This window comes from Mirounga angustirostris, unplaced genomic scaffold, assembly GCF_029215605.1.
Source record: "Mirounga angustirostris isolate CCGP_5_RB_7025 unplaced genomic scaffold, mMirAng1.0.hap1 SCAF_5, whole genome shotgun sequence".
NCBI classification, from domain to species: Eukaryota; Metazoa; Chordata; class Mammalia; order Carnivora; family Phocidae; genus Mirounga; species Mirounga angustirostris.
Window position 1 is genome coordinate 91590922 of NW_026991713.1, and position 14058 is coordinate 91604979.

General features: G+C 43.1%; 1 protein-coding gene across 2 annotated transcripts in view; it reads right to left on the reverse strand.

Annotated features, from left to right (window-relative positions):
- FAM234B (family with sequence similarity 234 member B) overlaps positions 1 to 12854 on the reverse strand; it is a 34695-nt gene extending 21841 nt beyond the window's left edge. For both annotated transcript variants that reach the window (XM_064591541.1, XM_045873829.2), the window contains exons 1-2: positions 12689 to 12854; positions 1601 to 1999 (exon numbers count right to left, since the gene is read on the reverse strand). In XM_064591541.1, coding sequence (XP_064447611.1) covers positions 1601 to 1999; positions 12689 to 12725 — 436 coding nt within the window. In that variant the 5' untranslated portion in view covers positions 12726 to 12854. The remainder of the gene's footprint in view (positions 1 to 1600; positions 2000 to 12688) is intronic.
- Between the last annotated feature and the right edge of the window lie 1204 nt (positions 12855 to 14058).

The window sequence follows — 14058 nt, forward strand, 5'->3', positions numbered from 1 at the left end:
TCACTTAGAACCATCAAAAAAGGGGCCTGGGTGGTTCAGTCAGTTAAGCATCTGCCTTCAGCTCAGGTCATGATCCCAGGGTCCTGGGATCAATCCCCACGTTGAGCCCCACGTCAGGCTCCCTGCTCAGCAGGAGCCTGCTTCTCCCTCTCCTCCCCACTCATGCTCTCTCTCTCTCTCAAATAAATAAATAAATAAAATCTTAAAAAAAAAAAAAACCATCAAAAAAGGAAGGAAGGGAGGGAGAGATCTCCTATGTAGTGGGAACATACTGTAAGTCACATCTATTCAGTTTTGCCTTGAGAGACAGTAACAGTGAGAACATAGAACTCATCCGAAGCTAAATCAACTAGGATCAGTGATGTGTCAGAGGTAAAATATTTCCAGATCAAAATGATGTAGGGGTCTGGGAGTATTGTAGAGGAGGGAAAATTTCTCCTCTACCCTCTTAGGGTTTCCAGCTAGTACTGAGTAACAAGACAGAAAATGAGATAACTGATTAATAAGACAGATTAACAAGAGGGAGGCATTCAAGTCTATTTAATGAGATTCTCCATGTCCATGGGAGCCCCCACTGAACATAAAGACCTGGAGCAGAGGTGGCGAGGCCTCAGGGCTTCTGTACTCATTGAACAAAGAGGGGTAGCCCTGGAAAGGGAACCAACATGGATGAGGAGACTATAGGAAGGTAAGTTATTTTACAAGGTCTGTTTGCACAGATTTCCCTCGGCCTCAACTCCCCGTCTCTGTTGATGAGAATGTTTCTTCCTCCTGGTACAGGGAGGGCATCTTGCACATGGGAGTTTCATCTCCTGCTTCCAGGAAGAATTTAAAGGTCAAGGTCAGAGTGCCCTTCTTGCATCTGCTGTTGTTCACGTGCCTTCAACTCAAACAATATGCCAAAGTGACATATTTTGGGGTGGTACGTTCTGAACCCCTCTCACCCCAGTGAACTTTACAAAACACAAGACCGCTCAGCACTGACAGCTGAGATGTAATCCTTATTCCTGACCCAGAGCAAGCTGTTTTAAAGAAATCTGCTCCAGAATGAGACACAATAGCTAGACTTACTTGGGTGGCACCACCCCAACCATTAGGAGCAAGAAAGAAAACTTACTGCAAGAAAGCAAGTCCATTTTACTTGAAATTATTTTAAAATTCAAACTGAGTCAGGCTCCTATAATTAACAAATGCCTGAGGGTCCTACAAAAGCCCTGGCCTCTGGTCTGGCCAGGCCTTGAGCCTTACTCTTCTCAGTAAACAGCCCTTCCTACAGCTTTGCTCTCCCCTAATATGGTGTTTGCTGCACTGCAGAGACCCAGCAAACCAATCCTCTGTCCTCTCTGCAACTAATTAAGACCAATGCCAATAGAAACACAACAGAGCAGTGATCTTCCCAAGTTTCTGGAGCTGTATCAATCTATCTGTTTTATTTCCAATCTTAACCTCCTAACCACCTCCACACACAGGGAGAGAGATACTCTATGACACACATTTATTTGAAAGACCTAGAGGGAATTTTCAACGTAATCAGAGGTTTTACAGAATTACAGGTAAACACGAAATTTACATAAGTAGGGTGAGGAATCCTACAGCTCACCTCCCTGCGGGCCCAGGTGGCGACTCCAAGTGCTGTGCAGATCTCTGGGGGGACAGGGGATCAGGAAAGCACACACGAGCACCAGGATCATGGAGATGACCAAAGTTAGCAGAAAGACAGAGGTGCGCACGTAAGACATGATGGAAGAGGTTGCCTTCTGCTCCAGGCCCCCAAGAGGGTCTGAGGGGTAGCCCTCTGTGGCGACCTCCGAAAGATTTGGCTTTGCAGCCCCCACAGCCTCAGCATCGGAGTCAGGCTCTGGCACTTCTCCCAGAGGGCTCTTCCCGTTTTTGACCCCTCCATTCTTCTGCTGCAAGTTGAGCACAAGATCATCCTCACTCTCGTCACTATCGGCCTGTGTGAGGGGGTCATACTCCCCTAGGTCTGGGCTCTTCTTCCCTGAAACACAGAAAGACAGAGCGTCAGGGCGAACTAGGAAGGAGAAACCTTTACCAACTACATGGCAACTGTGAACACCTAAAAGAACACACAGAAAACAAAACAAATTAAGTTTACAAGGTTAGCTCTTGATGGTTATCTGTAAGGAAAAGAATGGGAGGAGAATGAAAATCAGTGTTCTAGAATTACTGCTTTCATGAGCTTAAGAAAATTGGAAAGGAAACAGAGAAAGTGGTAAATTTCAAATACCTTTTTTTTTTAATCTTTTTTTTTTTTTTTAAGATTGTATTTATTTATTTGAGAGAAAGAGCACACAAGCAGGGGAGAATGGCAGAGGGAGAGGGAGACGCAGGCTCCCTGCTGAGCAGGGAGCCCAATAGGGGACTCCATCCCAGGACGCCGGGATTACGACCTGAGCTGAAGGCAGACACTTAACCGACTGAGCCACCCAGGCATCCCTTAGATACCTTTTTAGTTTGGAAACAAACAAACAAACAAAACTCTCTTAATTTGTGTGAATCTCACTAATGAAAAAGACATGGCTCTTATATCAACTTTCCATATGCCTAATGTGCATATTTCCTTTGATTTTCTTAGATCTGTGATGTTCCAATCTTCCCTGGAACTTGCCTAAACTTTAGAATAATTGTTCTCTGTACACTGCTTCTCACAGTCAGATATTTGTGGCTTCCCAATTGTCTCCATGGAAACAACTTGGAAAGTTGAACACTAAATGTCACCTGGAGACATCTTACTAAAAACTCACTTCTGAGCTTCCTATGATTCTGATGCCCTGTCAGCACGTTTCAGTAAACAGTGTTTACCTTTAAAAATGCTATTCTGAGCAAGTATTCTAGGAGGGGAGGGATCAAGCAGAAATGCAGAGGTAAAGGACCTGTCTCAAAGCTGGCTTACACAACAAGTACCCTGTTTTTACTTAGATACTACATTTATTTGGGGTGGCTGAGAGGTGAAAATTATAGGAGAGTTTAAGCACACCTCCTCCCAAGCCATTCCTTGGCCCCCGCTGCCAAGGACTGAATGATTTTATGCCTTTTGCTCATGCTATAACCAAGCAAAAACCAAGAAAAAATTTCTGGTTTTGGAAATTACATGGTAAGCTGTACTAATATAAACTATATATACTAAACTATAATACCAAACTATATTGTTAAATCTTTTATTAAGAAGAGACATAAAAAAGAAAATACCACCCAGCTAATTAAAAAGGAAGAAAGAAGAATTCTTGATGTAAATCTCTGCCTCTGGTCACTGTTATCTTAGTGATGTCATTTCATATATTATGTCTTGTTTACTCAAGACATAAAGTGAAACAATAAAATGCTATATGGAAACTAATATGGGATGTAAAATCATTAGTGTAAAGCTTGGTGCTTCATACATAGAAAGTCAATAAATAGTTGATTAAAAATAAACATTACACAGAAATATTTTATAACATTAAATATTTTACAAAAAAAAAAACCCACAGACGATACTGAGCAAACTAGAAACTTCTATGTATTCTCACTTTCAAAGCTATTCATTTTATCCAACATGGATTTGATTTTTAAAGGCACAAATTATAAGAAAATAGATCAATTATTAGGAATTTAATTCAAAATAGTATTTCCAGGATATGCCATAAAGTCAGTACAGGTTCAAGCTAATTTCCTACAATTTACACATCTACTCTACGAACCAAATTATTTTACTAATTAGGATACACCGTTCCCCAACTGTCCCATATAAATTTAGTTAAAATAATTTGCAAACACAACCATAGGCTGCTGTAATAATATTAATTCTAAAACTTTTTGAAGTTTTTTTTCAGACTAAAAGGATATACCTGATGGGATTAAAAATGTGGTATATACATCCAGTGGAATATTATCCAGCCTTAAAAAGTAAAGAAATTCTAACACATGCCACAAGATATTAGGCTAAGTGAAATAAGCCAATCACAAAAGGACAAATACTGCATGATTCTTATATGAGGCATCTATCCAGAGCAGTCAAATTCACAGAAACAAAGTAGAATGTGGTTTCTGGGGCCTGGGAATAAAGGTAAATGGGGAGTTGCTATTATTTAATGGGTACAGGTTTCCCTCACTATCCCAAGGTAGAAGGTTCCTATCAAACTCCTTGTAAGCTAAAATAGCATAAAGCAAATAAGCAATAACCATGAATTTACATGGAAAATTTTTTGAGGTTTCCCAGACCCAAGCAATAACCTCTCCTAGGCGTTTCCGATACTTCAGGATACATCTTGCTAAAAGACGCACAAAATAAACGGAGATAAAGCACAGATGCTCCCAGACACAGTTCAAGGCTCTGGCGGCTTGAGGCTGAGATGCTGAGTTTGGCTCCCGGGGAAGGAACTGGGGGTGGGGGGGCTCTCACTGCTGAGGTTGGGGGGCTGAGGGCTGCCTCTATAATGACTTGCTGCAGAACAAACGCTGAATGCTATTTTCACTTTTTACCTTTTTTTCATAAAAGCAGGAATCCTCTTTGGATTTCTCTAGGTTAGCGAAAACAGGTAGGTCTTTCACAAAAACAAAGTGGCGTAATGCAAAGTAATCAAAAAGCGGGGGGGATACCTTTTAGAGTTTCAGCTTTGCAAGATGAAAAAGTTCTGGAGATTGGTTGCAAAACAATGTGAATACACTTAACAATACTAAACTGTGCATTTAAAAATAATTAAGATGGTAAATTTTACGTGTATTTTACCACAATTTTAAATTTTTTTAATTAAAAAAAAAGGAATATATCTGACAAAGAAGAAAACAGAGATGGCAGCCTCACATCTCAGGGTAGGAGGAGACTTTGAAGATCACCTAATCAAACACCCACCAAACAGTCACTTAGCACGAGGGAATTCACAGCTCTCCAACCCAGAAAGCAGCTCTATACACTGATTCAAGAATCTATTTCTGGGCATTTGCCAATTATCTGTCCTGGTTCTAATTTCTGGGGCCCCTCTCCCACATGCAAATCCTTCAAAACTTGAAAATACCAACCATAAGAAACATATGCTATGGTATTTAAGAGTTTAAGTCTTTACAAACAGACAAAGAGAGTCAAATCTTGGCTCCATCTCTTATTAGCCATGTGACCTCAATTAAATTTCTTAGCTTTACTAAGCCTTATTCTTCCCATTTCTGAAATGGGTAATTATTTTTCCTACCTCATATGATTGTTTTTGAGGATTAAATAAGATAACATATGCATGCTCTTTAGTGTCTGACTTACAGTGGCACTCGATAAACGTCAGCTTCTAGGAGCACTTGGGTGGCTCAGTCAGTTGAGTGACTGACTCCTGATTTCAGCTCCCGTCATGATCTCAAGGTCCTCAGATCCAGGCCCGTGTCCAGCTCTGTGCTGGGCATGGAGCCTGCTTGGGATTCTCTCTCTCCCTCTCCTTCTGCCCCTCCCAACCCCCTGCTCATGCTCTCTCTCTCAAATTAAATAAATAAATTAAATAAACAAACAAATTTCAGCTTCTATTATTATTGTTGGCACTATTTCTCCCAACTGCCCACCCAATCTTTTCTTCTCCAGGTTAAATGTCTCCACCTCTTTCAACTCATTACTTGAGGAAACACTGCTTCACATATCCATAACATCCTGTTCACTCTTCTCTGGACACAATGTGATATGTCAGTGCTTCTTAAGTATGGTTCTCGGAACTGGATACAATCCCCAGGGTGCAGTCTGACCAGGGCAGCAAAGGGCAGAACTGTGCCCTCCCTAGTCCAGAGGGTACACTACAATTCAATTACTGTAACCTAAAATCTTGCCAGTTTTCTTCGCAGTCACATCACACAACTGATTCAACTCAAACTCCCAAGTATCTTCTACATACAGTCAAGCCATCTTATATAATAGTACAATTGGATTTTTAGCATCAAGTGAAATATTTAGCACTGATACTTAAATTCAATCTTGCTAGTCAGCTGTCACCTTGCAACAAACATACCAGTCTAAAACAAAGTATAATCATTACTAAAATACTGGCCAACAGGGATACCTGGGTGGCTCAATCGGTTAAAATACTGGCTACGAAACAGTTTAAAGGAAATGCATTTTTATGATATCACACACCATCACAGGCAGAGAACTTGGCTGCATATGTTACAGAAACTAGTAAAATCTTTACTAAATCTAATTTTTAGTAAAATCTTTACTAACAATAATTTGCAGGGGCGCCTGGGTGGCTCAGTCAGCTAAGCATCCAACTCTTGATTTGGGCTCAGGTCATGATCTCAGGGTCTTGTGATCCAGCCCCACATTGGGCTCCGTGCTCAGCAGGCAATCTGCTTGAAATTCTCTCCCTCTCCCTCTGTCCCTTCCCCCTTACTCTCTAAAATAAATAAATCTTTAAAAAAAAAAAAAAAACAGGGATGCCTGGGTGGTTCAGTCAGTTAAGCGTCTGCCTTTGGCTCAGGTCACAATCCCAGGGTCCTGGGATAGAGCCCTGTATCGGGCTCCCTGCTCAGTGGGCAGCCTGCTTCTCCCTCTCCCTCTGCCCCTCTCCCCCCACTCATGCTCTCAGTTGTCTCTCTCAAATAAATAAAATCTTTAAAAAAATAAAAGATTATATGCTTCCAGTTGATGATGGCAAAGGAAAGCATTTCTGTCAGTATCCTTCCTAAAAACTGGGGAGGGAAGGTAATAAAAATAGGAAAAAAAAAAAAAAAAGAGCTACATTCCCAAACTACAATTTACGAAAAATTATTGCCAAATGCAGCAAAACTTGTATCCAACTGAAGAAGCACAGTAAGAGTGGGCACATGGTCTCAGGTCTCCAACAATGAGCACAGTACTCAGAGTTAATAATGACAACAACAACGATGACAGCAATGATGGTAAGGGGAAAGTATTCAGTACCTACTATTCTGGGCACCGGGCTAAGCACTTAGATGTTAATTCATTTAAGCCTCACGACAATCCTGGAAGGCAGGTATTATTATTATTATCCCCACTGTATCAAGAGGCAAATGAAAATACAGGTAGATGAGTTGCATAAGATCACAGAACTAGGAAGAAAAAGCCAGGATTCAAAATTGGGCAATTTGATTACAGTCCACAGTCCTAACCAATAAATTATACCACCTCCCTTGTTCCATGGATATACAGCCAAACCACTTATCTCTTGCTTAGAAAGACCAAGTCTGGCATCCCAGAGGCATCGGGTGAGTCTCCCTCAACACCACAGAGACAAAGGGGAGATAAGATGAAATGAGAAAGGCTTTACAAGAAGCAGGCTATCAGCATGACAAGTAAGAAAAGCAGCTGTGGAGCAATTAGTCCTGAAAAGGGAGATTTTTCTCTACTTCTTTTTTTTGTTTAACAGGCTGGGTCCCATTAGATTAAATTCTAGCTTCTCACTGCCCTCACTCACTCCCCTGCCCCAGCCTCTGCCTGCATGTCAGCCAAGAGCTAGCTGTAAAACAACTGACAGTTAAATATGATTTATAATCAGAAAGAAGACATCATTAGTACTCGTTCTATAAGACACTACAAAGTTCTGCAGATATTTAAGGAAGAAGTTACAACAAAACAAAGCAGACAAAATCTGCCAAGGAACTGATGCTGGGCAAGCGATGTCACGACATGGAAGAAATAATGAACAGACGCTTTGCTATGGAATCCAAAAAATTAAAGAAAACAGTCTTCTCTGAAATAAGGGATCACAGAAAAAAATAGAATATTTCTTTTTTTTTTTTTAATTTATTCATTTGAGACAGAGAGATACAGAGAGAGAGAGAGTAGGAGCAGTGGGGAGAGGCAGAGGGAGAGGGATAAGCAGACTCCCCGCTGAGCAGGGAGCTTGATGCGGGGCTCAATCCCAGGACCTGGAGATCATGACCTGAGCCGAAGGCAGACGCCCAATGACTGAGCCACCCAGGTGCCCCCAAAATAGAATATTTCTAAGAAGAAATGACAACTCAGTAGTGAAGATGAGAAGAAAACAAGCAGGGCTCAGAAAAACAATGGAAGAAAATAATAAAACAATTTTAGAAAAGATATCCTTAGTAGGATGAGCAAAGAGAGCAGATGTGGCTGAAAAGAATCAGAGACAGAAATGGCAGGCTGGTGAAAAACCAAGCAAAATAAAATGGAAACAACAACGGCTGGCAGTTCCAAGCCCTTCCTCTGTATGCACTCTTCCAAACCCTTTTTTTTATCTTTGTGTTTTGTTTTTTTTTTAAGATTTTTATTTATTTATTATTTGACAGGGAGAGACAGTGAGAGAGGGAACACAAGCAGGGGGAGTGGGAGAGGGAGAAACAGGCCTCTGGCTGAGCAGGGAGCCCGATGCGGGGCTCGATCCCAGGACCCCGAGAACGCCACCCGAGCCAAAGGCAGACCCTTAACCGACTGAACCACCCAGGGGCCCCTTTTACTGTCTTATCTCCACAGATCTGCATAACAACTCTTGGAGGTAGACACACTCTGATCTCCATTTTCAAGAGAAGGTTTGGAAGTTCAAGTAACTGGCCCAGAGTTAAACAGCAAGCAAGCCGTAGTGCAAGGATTCAAATCCAGGCAGTCTGGCTGTGAAGGAAGTCTGTGCTATCTGTCTCCCACTGAAAAAGATCAAGGCTCTTGGGTGCCTGGGTGGCTCAGTCGTTAAGCATTTGCCTTCGGCTCAGGTCATGATCCCAGGGTCTTGGGATCAAGCCCCGCGTCGGGCTCCCTGCTCTGTGGGAAGCCTGATTCTCCCTCTCCCTCTCCCACTGCCCCTGCTTGTGTTCCCTCTCTCGCTGTGTCTCTCTCTGTCAAATAAATAAATAAAATCTTAAAAAAAAAAAAGATCAAAGCTTTTAAAAAAGGCATGGACAGAGAGAGCAAAGGTGATCCAATATATGCGGAACTGAAGAAGAGAATAGAAAAGGATATGGAACCAAAAACAATAATTAAAAGATATACCAAAAAAGCTCCCATTAATATAGCAAGACCTAAAATTGTAAAATAAAGGGTACACGGAGTCCCAAGAAAAACTGCTACAGAATAATCAGTATTGAAATATATCGCAGTAGGGCGCCTGGGTGGCTCAGTTGGTTAAGCAACTGCCTTCAGCTCAGGTCATGATCCTGGAGTCCTGGGATCGAGTCCCGCATCGGGCTCCCTGCTCGGCGGGGAGTCTGCTTCTCCCTCTGACCCTCCCCCTCTCATGCTCGCTCTCTCTCTCTCTCATTCTCGCTCTCAAATAAATAAATAAAATCTTAAAAAAAAAAAAAAGAAAGAAATATATCGCAGTAAAGGTGCTGAACTTCAAGGACAAAAAAAGAATCATATGAGCAGCCAGGAAAAAAGATTAAAGTCACTAAGGATGGGAACAAAAATCAGGCTTACATCTCTGCAGTAACATGTATTATTAAAAGATAGTATAGGGGCGCCTGGGTGGCTCAGTTGTTGAGCAACTGCCTTCGGCTCAGGTCATGGTCCCAGAGTCCTGGGATCAAGCCCCGCGTCGGGCTCCCTGCTCAGCCAGAGGCCTGCTTCTCCCTCTCCCACTCCCCCTGCTTGTGTTCCCTCTCTCGCTGTGTCTCTCTCTGTCAAATAAATAAATAAATCTTAAAAAAAAAAAAAGATAGTATATTTTTCCAGACATTACAGAGACAAACCTCCGCTTAATTATTACAGACTGCAAGTTTTGATCAGACAACTCCTAAGTAAATATTTTTGCTATCTATTCACAGAAAGACAAGGGATTGTGAAGTATAAAGCACACCAACTTGCCTAAAGTTATAATCATGCTAAGGAACTGGACATCAAATCCACGCTTCAAAACACAGAGCATTTTAGCACTCTTTTCTCTGCTGATTTCAGCCACCACCCACATTTTTAATCAATGCTAGGTTTTCAAAGAATAAAGGAGAGGATACTGATTTCATAATACATCAATATAAATGAGCTTTGCACAGCTCACTTTTCCTCTTAGGAAGACTGAGGATGCCAGTCAAATAGCATTCCCACAATGGTACAGAAGAAAACAGGAAAGAGATGCAACTGTAACATCCCCAGACATGTTTAGGAAAACATGCTATAATATATACTATTCTATGAAACATACTATACTTTACATAGACTATACCATAAACTATATTGCAACTGAAGGTAAATAATTCACTTTATGGATTAGATTATCCAGGGGCACATAATGATTCCAAATTACACATAATAAAACAAATCATTACAGTAACATTGTGCTCTGATATTCCCTTCAGTGTTTGACCTTCAAACTTTAAAATGTACTAAATATATATATATACTTAAGATAAGTTGTTCGACAGGCTGCTTTATGAATGTCACATTGTCCTTCTGTTACTAATTAACCTCACTATATGCATGTGAGCCAAACATCTTTCTGTCTTGAGCTTAGTGGAAGGGTATGAGACTGTGGAACAGACTCCAAGAAACTGATCTTTCTTCACAAGGTTGATGACATCTGTCATTAGCTCATGATTACATCAGGCCTTCCTTCAGGTATCACATTTGTAAATGGGCATAGTGCTAATGAAGGTGATAATAAGAGCTAACACTGAATAATTAACATGTGTCAAAGGTAAACAAATCTCTTCAGTACATCCATTTCTTCTACGGAGCCAAATAACCCTATGAGGTAAATACATAGCAGAGTGTGGGGCATATAGTGAATGTTCCATAATAACAGTACGTTACATGTGAAGAAACTAACACTTAAAGAGGTTAAGTAACTCATCTGGTAAAGACTAGACTTGAACCCAAGGCTGTCTCATGCTCTTAGTCACCATTCTAGTCTGCTTACTCACACATAGAAATAGTGAGGATGTCATGGTGGTGATCATTTTGCAATACATACAAATATCGAATCATTATACTGTACACCTAAAATTAATAGGATATATCAATTAGACTTCAATTTTTTTAAAAAAGAGAGGATGTTAACTAAAGTAACATAACACAGTAGCCTACGCAGGACAGCAGCCTCACAGTCCCAATTACAGGGTATCCAAAAAAAGCTATAAGAAAGCAACTTCTACCTAATATAAAAGCTAAAAACTGTATTTAGGACAGTGGGGAGAAAGGGCAAAAGGGAGACCGAGCAAAAGTATAAACACAAACAAACAAACAAAAAAACCCCGTATCACAGAAAAGAACACATCGCCATTGTATCTGGGCCCTAAAAAGTATCAAACATACCTATCTGTTCAGGCCCAAGATGCTGTCCAAACACAGGCCCAAGGACCAGACTGTACCTTTCCTACCCTGTCAGCTGACCAAGTTACTGCAACTGGATACTGCAGGGAGTAATAATGCCACAGCCCTAGGATGTGAGAATGCAAAAGAGCTCAAGAATTTCAAAAGCGATTTTCTTGCATTCCCATCCTTAGAGAAGAACAATTATCTATGCTGGGGTGGGATGGGGTGGGGAAGAAAAGGAATCTAAAAGAGAAAAGAAATAAAGCTAAATATGTCTGACATCTCATTATCCCTTGGGGAGGATATCATACTACACTAAGGATATACAAAGGTACTCTCTTCAAAGTTAATCCTGCAGGTAAAGGGACACATCCCCCACTTCATTTCAATGTTATATACACATTCCAAGATAGATATTATCAATGTTTCTTCCAATGTTCTCATGAGCCTATGTTGGGGAGGGGGGGAGGGAACAACTCTGAGGTCATTAAGTCTGGGGACAGAAATGCAAATTCATACCCAACCCAGTGTCATCCATACAAATGTTTATAGCTTAAGGTTTTAAAATTTATTTCGGTAGAACCATAAAAATTTTAAAGCCTTAACGTTTAAAATTTCTTTGGGCAGAATATACTTTTATTAAAATACCAAGTTTGCAGCAGCACCGTCTCATTCTAGAAGTTTAAGAGAAAAATTTTTCTAAAATGCTTGGAGCTGCTGCCCAAAGTACTGAATTAGCTCCGAAGTTGTCATCACCACCAGAGCCTCCTTAAAGAATAGTCCACAATTTATGTGCAAACTGCAGGTGCCAAATCATTTCCCTCCTAAATGCTTAGCCTCCACAGCCAGAGGCTGACCAAGTGGAATCAAAAGACCCCGACGCTGTAGTCCAAGTTCTCCCAATACTGTTTGTGCGACCTTGGACAAGTCAATTAGCCAAATAACTCTCATTTCCCTCTTCTGTAAACTAGAAGGGGTAAACACCTGTCCCACCAACCTCACGGCTGCGTCAGTGTTGTTAAGTGGGGAGGCTGCTCCAGAGCGTGGCCCGCTTCCTGCCGCCCCTGTCCCCCCTGTCTCCCCTCGCCCCCAGCGCCAGCCCAAGACAGAAGGAGCCCGGGACCCTGCGGTACGTGGTCCGCGGCTCCTCGGGAAAGGATGCTCCCCTCACCAGCCCTCCCCTTGGGCTGACAGTCACCCCCGCTGCAGCGCCCGCCGCTCCCAGCCACCAGCCCCGCGTGCCTCCAGCGGTCCCTCCCTGGATTCTCCCAGGCTCACCCCGCGCCCGCGACCCCCGACCAGCCGTGCGCCCCTCTCGCCCCCTGGTGGCGACGGACCCCAGCCCGCGGGGGCTGCACCGGCTCGCCTCCGTGCGCCTGCAGCTACGCTGGGGCTGGGGCTGGGGCCAGGCCCCCGCCCGCTTCGCCCCCGAGCCTCGCCTCCTAGTCTCCCGAGGCCCCGCGGGGGCGGGGTGGTCGCGAGGCTGCGACTCCTTACCGGGGAGCTTGAGCGCCCTGGACAGCACAGTCGCCATGGCGGAGGCCCCGGTGCGCGTGCGCGCGCCCGCGTCCTGCCGGGAAGAGTAGTTCGCAGCGGGCGGTGCGCGGGGCTGGGACCTGGGAAGGTGCGAGCCGCGGCAGCGAGGGGCCAGGGAGAGGCCCGGCCTGCGGCATCCGCGCCCACGTGCACGCTGCTGCGGGCTCTCCTCCCGGCCCCTCCGAGCGGGACCCCTCACCGGCAAGTCACTTCACCACTCTGAGTCTCACTTTCCTGCTCAGCGAAATGGGGTAATAATAACTACCCACCCCCCACCCCCCACCCCCAGGCTTGCAGCGATAACGATATGAGATAGCAGGTAATAAAGGAGGCGCCGGTTGTGAAACGAGCGTGGGCTTTGGAGTCAGACAGACGGGATTTGAATCCTGCCTGCATCCCTTACTAGCTGGGCCATCTTGGGCAAGTCCCTTGGTATGACTAAGCTTCAGCCTCATTTTTAAAATGGAGACACTACCTCATTCACAGGCTTACTGTGAGAATTAAATAAATCTGTTCACAACACACGGCACACAGCAGGCACCTGGTAAGTGTGTTTCTTTATGTTTCTTAGTAAAGGGCGAGGTTTCCTAGGGCTCTAACCCCCGTCTTGTGTTTCCAGTTCTTTCCAGGTATCTCCTGGACACTCTACCCTGCAGCTTCTAGCTTGAAGGGTCTAGGAAAAGGAACTGACCTGCTTCTTCCCCAAGAGATCAGCATTTTAGCGCAGGAATGCTAAAGATGTTATTTATCTTAGAGTTGGGCCGGTCTTAGAGGCCACATAGTCCACCCTCCTTGTTTCACTGAAGAGAAAACAGATCCAGAAAGATGATGTGACTTCCTAGTGTCAAACAAAAGCTCTAAGATACCTCTCTCTTGGACTCTGCCTCATTCCCCGAGAAACCATCAGCAAGACTACCCTGAGTGTGTAATCCGAGAGAACTCTTAACAGCCATCCCATCACCCTCTTCCCCACGAAAACACATCAGGGACTCTGACAGGGCACAGGGTCTGGAGACAGGCCACTGAGCTCAAATCCTGACTCCACCTAGCTGCCAGATCTAAGGCTACTTGCTTATCTCTGCCTCGATTTTCTCATCTGCAGAATGGGGTTGAAATCGTTCCTATTCCACAGAATTGTCCTGGGAATTAAATGGATTCCTGCAAAGCACTTAGAAGGTGCCTGTCACCTAGTACAGGTTTTATAAGTGTTAGCTCTTCTTTTTACTAATAATTTATTCATTTTGACACTTTAATCATTTAATAACAAGTAATAAATTTCATAATAATGGGTTCGTAATTTATTCATTTATTCCTTCAACGTTCTATAATAT